At 44.1% G+C, this 7,500-nt stretch overlaps 1 protein-coding gene across 1 annotated transcript in view; it reads left to right on the top strand.

The window, feature by feature from the left end:
* Positions 1 to 4,228, top strand: part of LOC110510793 (collagen alpha-1(XI) chain) — an 87,386-nt gene extending 83,158 nt beyond the window's left edge. The window contains exons 60-63 of the mRNA XM_036948801.1: positions 231 to 343; positions 465 to 533; positions 770 to 1,003; positions 3,982 to 4,228. Coding sequence (XP_036804696.1) covers positions 231 to 343; positions 465 to 533; positions 770 to 1,003; positions 3,982 to 4,128 — 563 coding nt within the window. The 3' untranslated portion in view covers positions 4,129 to 4,228. The remainder of the gene's footprint in view (positions 1 to 230; positions 344 to 464; positions 534 to 769; positions 1,004 to 3,981) is intronic.
* Positions 4,229 to 7,500: the final 3,272 nt, after the last annotated feature.

The raw sequence follows: 7,500 nt of genomic DNA, 5'->3' as shown, positions 1-7,500 counted from the left end.
CAATCTATATATATATCTCTCTATCTATCACAATCTCTATATCAATCTATACATCTATCTCTCTGTCTATCACCAGAGTTCACTGATGGTACCTACCTCTCAGTATATCTACCTCTGTCTGTCACTACATCAACAATGTACAACCTATATAATCAAATTATCAACAGAGCTTACACGCCCTCTCTCTTTCCCACCTCTCTCCACCCCAAATCTACCCCCCCCCCCCATAGGTGAGTACTGGATAGACCCTAACCAGGGTTGCCATAGAGACTCCTTCAAGGTGTTCTGTAACTTCACGGCCGATGGAGAGACATGTCTGTACCCTGACATGAAGTTCCAGTCGGTGAGTCCACACGATCACTCTCCTTTCCTCCATATGAGCGAGGGACAAATCACTACAGGTAGAGCTGGGTTCAGTATAGTGAGAAGTGTTGGATGTACAGTAATGACTGACGTGTCTACAGGTGAAGCTGAGTTCCTGGAAAGGAGAGAAACCTGGTACCTGGTACAGCCAGTTCAGGAAAGGAAAGCAGGTACGCAGTGTGTGTGTGTGTGTGTTTCTTGTGATCCTGCTCTCTCTATGATATATCCCTTTGTCATACTCAATGCCCCTCCCTCCCTCCCTCCCTCCCTCCCTCTCTCCCTCTCTCCCTCTCTCCCTCCCTCCCTCTCTCCCTCCCTCCCTCCCCCCCCTCCCTCCCTCCCTCCCTCCCTCCCTCTCTCTCTCCCTCCCTCCCTCCCCCCCCTCCCTCCCCCCCTCCCTCTCCAGTTCTCCTATTCCGGTTCAGATGGCAGTCCGGTCCATGTAGTCCAGTTGGTGTTTCTTAAGCTGTTGAGTGCTTCATCCAGACAGACGTTCACCTACCACTGTCAGAACTCAGCCGCCTGGCTCCATACCGCCACCTTCAGCCACCAGCACGCGCTGCGCTTCAGAGGGAGCAGTGGAGAGGAGCTCACGCACCAGAACACACACTACATCACAGCGCTGCACGACGGCTGCCAGGTAACAGACACACTGCTGCGAGGTATCAGACACACTGCTGCCAGGTAACAGACACTACATCACAGCACTGCACGACGGCTGCCAGGTAACAGACACACTGTTGACATCACTATCACCAAAACACTGTTAACACAACCTGTCCTAACGCCACCACTATCACCAAAACACTGTTGATACAACCTGTCCTAATGCCACCACTATCACACTATCACCAAAACACTGTTAACACAACCTGTCCTAACGCCACCACTATCACCAAAACACTGTTGATACAACCTGTCCTAATGCCACCACTATCACACTATCACTAAAACACTGTTAACACAACCTGTCCTAACGCCACCACTATCACCAAAACACTGTTGATACAACCTGTCCTAATGCCACCACTATCACACTATCACTAAAACACTGTTGATACAACCTGTCCTAATGCCACCACTATCACACTATCACTAAAACACTGTTGATACAACCTGTCCTAATGCCACCACTATCACACTATCACTAAAACACTGTTGATACAACCTGTCCTAATGCCACCACTATCACACTATCACTAAAACACTGTTGATACAACCCGTCCTAATGCCACCACTATCACACTATCACTAAAACACTGTTGATACAACCTGTCCTAATGCCACCACTATCACACTATCACCAAACACTGTTGACACAACCTGTCCTAAAGCCACCACTATCACCAAAACACTGTTCATACAACCTGTCCTAATGCCACCACTATCACCAAAACACTGTTGATACAACCTGTCCTAATGCCACCACTATCACACTATCACTAAAACACTGTTGATACAACCTGTCCTAATGCCACCACTATCACACTATCACCAAAACACTGTTGACACAACCTGTCCTAAAGCCACCACTATCACCAAAACACTGTTGATACAACCTGTCCTAAAGCCATCACTATCACCAAAACACTGTTGATACAACCTGTCTTAATACCACCACTATCACACTATCACCAAACACTGTTGACACAACCTGTCCTAAAGCCACCACTATCACCAAAACACTGTTGATACAACCTGTCCTAATGCCACCACTATCACACTATCACTAAAACACTGTTAACACAACCTGTCCTAACGCCACCACTATCACCAAAACACTGTTGATACAACCTGTCCTAATGCCACCACTATCACACTATCACCAAAACACTGTTGACACAACCTGTCCTAAAGCCACCACTATCACCAAAACACTGTTGACACAACCTGTCCTAATGCCACCACTATCACCAAAACACTGTTGACACAACCTGTCCTAATGCCACCACTATCACACTACCACTAAAACACTGTTAACACAACCTGTCCTAATGCCACCACTATCACCAAAACACTGTTGATACAACCTGTCCTAATGCCACCACTATCACCAAAACACTGTTGATACAACCTGTCCTAATGCCACCACTATCACCAAAACACTGTTGATACAACCTGTCCTAATGCCACCACTATCACACTATCACCAAAACACTGTTGATACAACCTGTCCTAAAGCCACCACTATCACCAAAACACTGTTGATACAACCTGTCCTAATGCCACCACTATCACCAAAACACTGTTGATACAACCTGTCCTAAAGCCACCACTATCACCAAAACACTGTTGATACAACCTGTCCTAACACCACCACTATCACCAAAACACTGTTGATACAACCTGTCCTAATGCCACCACTATCACCAAAACACTGTTGATACAACCTGTCCTAACGCCACCACTATCACCAAAACACTGTTGATACAACCTGTCCTAATGCCACCACTATCACCAAAACACTGTTGATTCAACCTGTCCTAATGCCACCACTATCACCAAAACACTGTTGATACAACCTGTCCTAATGCCACCACTATCACCAAAACACTGTTGATACAACCTGTCCTAAAGCCACCACTATCACCAAAACACTGTTGATACAACCTGTCCTAATGCCACCACTATCACACTATCACTAAAACACTGTTGATACAACCTGTCCTAATGCCACCACTATCACCAAAACACTGTTGATACAACCTGTCCTAATGCCACCACTATCACCAAAACACTGTTGATACAACCTGTCCTAATGCCACCACTATCACACTATCACCAAAGACCAAATGTTTTAAATCAGAATATCATTGAAAATAAGAATATAATCAAAGAATATCATTGTAATATTATTGAAAATATGAAATTATTAAATAAAAAATAAAAATGCAACAATTATTTTACAACTCTTTGAGCCGCCACTACACACTACACACTACACACTACACACTACACACCACACACTACACACCACACACTACACACTACACACTACACACTACACACCACACACCACACACCACACACTACACACTACACACTACACACCACACACCACACACTACACACTACACACTACACACCACACACCACACACCACACACTACACACCACACACTACACACTACACACTACACACACCACACACCACACACTACACACTACACACTACACACCACACACCACACACCACACACCACACACTACACACTACACACCACACACCACACACCACACACCACACACTACACACTACACACCACACACTACACACCACACACCACACACCACACACCACACACCACACACTACACACTACACACTACACACTGCCTAACATGTTGATGACATGTGTTCCTCCATCTCTCCCTGTAGTCTGCTTCAGGTCAGGAACGGACACACACACTACACACACACACTACACACTACACACACACACACACTACACACACCACACACTACACACACTACACACACACACCACACACTACACACACACACCACACACTACACACACACACACCACACACTACACACCACACACTACACACTACACGCACACACAGTAGTAGAAGTGTAATATCTGTTGATGTGTTCCTCCATCTCTCCCTGCAGTCTGCTTCAGGTCAGGAGAGGACGGTGTTAGAGTTTGATGCCCCTCAGTCAGACTCTCTCCCCCTCATCGACGTCTCAGTCTCCGACTTCGGAAACAACAACCAGAAGTTTGGCTTCCAACTGGGTCCCGTCTGCTTCAACGGTTAACGGCAGCCCTCCACAGCCGGTAACCGGGATGAGACGGCCGGTCACAGGGCTAACATGCCCGGTAACAGGGTTGAGATCCACTGACATTTACACAGGGAAACCAGGACTGAACCAGAACCAGGACTGATGCCGCCAGAGAGATATTTATATAGCTTTACCGCAGCACTCATCCATTCATACTAACAGACACTCATCCATTCATTCATTCATACTAACAGACACTCATCCATTCATTCATACTTACAGACACTCACCCATTCATCCATTCCTACTAACAGACATTCATCCATTCATACTAACAGACACTCATCCATTCATACTAACAGACACTCATCCATCCATTCATTCATACTAACAGACACTCACCCATTCATCCATTCCTACTAACAGACACTCATCCATTCATACTAACAGACACTCATCCATCCATCCATTCATACTAACAGACACTCATCCATCCATTCATTCATACTAACAGACACTCACCCATTCATCCATTCCTACTAACAGACACTCATCCATTCATACTAACAGACACTCATCCATTCATTCATACTTAGAGACACTCATCCATTCATCCATTCATCCATTCCTACTAACAGACACTCGTTCACTCATCCATTCATACTTACAGACATTCATTCATTAATTCATCGATTCATCCATTCGTACTAACAGCCTGGTAATGGTGGACATTTACACAGGGAAAACCAAGAGACTTACTGATGCCATCAGAGACTGATGTGTTTATAGCTTTACACCAGGACTCATCTTTTCATAGTAACAGACACTCATCCATTTGTCATTCATTCATACTTAGACACTCATTCATCCATTCATACTAACAGACACTCATCCATTCATCCATTCATACTTAGAGACACTCATTCACCCATCTATTCATACTTACAGACACTCATCCATTCATTCACCCATTCATTCCAGCAGACACTCATTCACTCATCCCTTCATACTACACACACTCATTCATGAATTCATCCATTCATTGATTCCTCTGTTAATACTTACAGACACTCATCCATTCATTCAACCTTTCATCCATTCATTCTTACAGACACTCATTAATTAGTTGATTAGTTTATCGATTCATCCATTCATACTTAGACATTCATCCATTCATACTTACAAACACTCATTCATTCATCCATTCATACTTACAGACACTCATGCATTCATTCATTCATCCATTCATCTATTCATCCATACCTACATTCACTCATTCATACACACAGTACATTGTCCATTCACACAGTTGCTCACTCATTCCTGCATTCACTCCTTCCTATATTCACTCATTCATCCTGAAACCAAAGAAGCACCTCTACATCTGGGAAACATTTCCACAACGTGTAACTAACGTTAATTAGATGCTGTATTCCAACCTCATGTTGTCCCCATTCTGTGTTGTTGATGTGTGTGTGTGTTTTTATATGAACAGTTTTGTGTTGTGTTCTAATGTATATTTGTGTGATACTCAACCATGGTGCTACAGTCTTTTACTTGAGTATGTTTAATGTCATGTATGTCTTCCTTGTCAAAGGGAAAGGGAAGGCAGCCATTTTGTTTTTGTATTTGTAACATAATGATGATGATGATGATGAACAACATTCTTGTCAGGACATTAGAGGATTATGATGTCACAATGCCATTTTATTCACACCTGTGGGAAAATTAAATAATGAATAACCTGTTTTAATAAAAGTACACAACTGTTCCCCTGACTTACTGAAGCAGCAGTCTAAATGTGGTGACAACTGTTCCCCTGACTTACTGAAGCAGCAGTCTCAATGTGTTGATAACTGTTCCCCTGACTTACTGAAGCAGCAGTCTCAATGTGTTGACAACTGTTCCCCTGACTTACTGAAGCAGCAGTCTCAATGTGTTGACAACTGTTCCCCTGACTTACTGAAGCAGCAGTCTCAATGTGTTGACAACTGTTCCCCTGACTTACTGAAGCAGCAGTCTAAATGTGTTGACAACTGTTCCCCTGACTTACTGAAGCAGCAGTCTAAATGTGGTGACAACTGTTCCCCTGACTTACTGAAGCAGCAGTCTCAATGTGGTGACAACTGTTCCCCTGACTTACTGAAGCAGCAGTCTAAATGTGTTGACAACTGTTCCCCTGACTTACTGAAGCAGCAGTCTAAATGTGTTGACAACTGTTCCCCTGACTTACTGAAGCAGCAGTCTAAATGTGTTGACAACTGTTCCCCTGACTTACTGAAGCAGCAGTCTAAATGTGTTGACAACTGTTCCCCTGACTTACTGAAGCAGCAGTCTAAATGTGTTGACAACTGTTCCCCTGACTTACTGAAGCAGCAGTCTAAATGTGGTGACAACTGTTCCCCTGACTTACTGAAGCAGCAGTCTAAATGTGTTGACAACTGTTCCCCTGACTTACTGAAGCAGCAGTCTAAATGTGTTGACAACTGTTCCCCTGACTTACTGAAGCAGCAGTCTAAATGTGTTGACAACTGTTCCCCTGACTTACTGAAGCAGCAGTCTAAATGTGTTGACAACTGTTCCCCTGACTTACTGAAGCAGCAGTCTCAATGTGTTGACAACTGTTCCCCTGACTTACTGAAGCAGCAGTCTAAATGTGTTGACAACTGTTCCCCTGACTTACTGAAGCAGCAGTCTAAATGTGTTGACAACTGTTCCCCTGACTTACTGAAGCAGCAGTCTAAATGTGTTGACAACTGTTCCCCTGACTTACTGAAGCAGCAGTCTAAATGTGGTGACAACTGTTCACCCGACTTACTGAAGCAGCAGTCTAAATGTGTTGACAACTGTTCACCTGACTTACTGAAGCAGCAGTCTAAATGTGTTGACAACTGTTCACCCGACTTACTGAAGCAGCAGTCTAAATGTGTTGACAACTGTTCACCCGACTTACTGAAGCAGCAGTCTAAATGTGTTGACAACTGTTCCCCTGACTTACTGAAGCAGCAGTCTAAATGTGGTGACAACTGTTCACCCGACTTACTGAAGCAGCAGTCTAAATGTGTTGACAACTGTTCACCCGACTTACTGAAGCAGCAGTCTAAATGTGTTGACAACTGTTCACCTGACTTACTGAAGCAGCAGTCTAAATGTGTTGACAACTGTTCCCCTGACTTACTGAAGCAGCAGTCTAAATGTGTTGACAACTGTTCACCTGACTTACTGAAGCAGCAGTCTAAATGTGTTGACAACTGTTCCCCTGACTTACTGAAGCAGCAGTCTAAATGTGTTGACAACTGTTCCCCTGACTTACTGAAGCAGCAGTCTAAATGTGGTGACAACTGTTCCCCTGACTTACTGAAGCAGCAGTCTAAATGTGTTGACAACTGTTCACCTGACTTACTGAAG

Source organism: Oncorhynchus mykiss, chromosome 17, assembly GCF_013265735.2.
Source record: "Oncorhynchus mykiss isolate Arlee chromosome 17, USDA_OmykA_1.1, whole genome shotgun sequence".
Classification (NCBI taxonomy): domain Eukaryota; kingdom Metazoa; phylum Chordata; class Actinopteri; order Salmoniformes; family Salmonidae; genus Oncorhynchus; species Oncorhynchus mykiss.
Note: the sequence above shows the minus strand (reverse complement) of the source record. Positions and strands in the feature narration are given on the sequence as shown.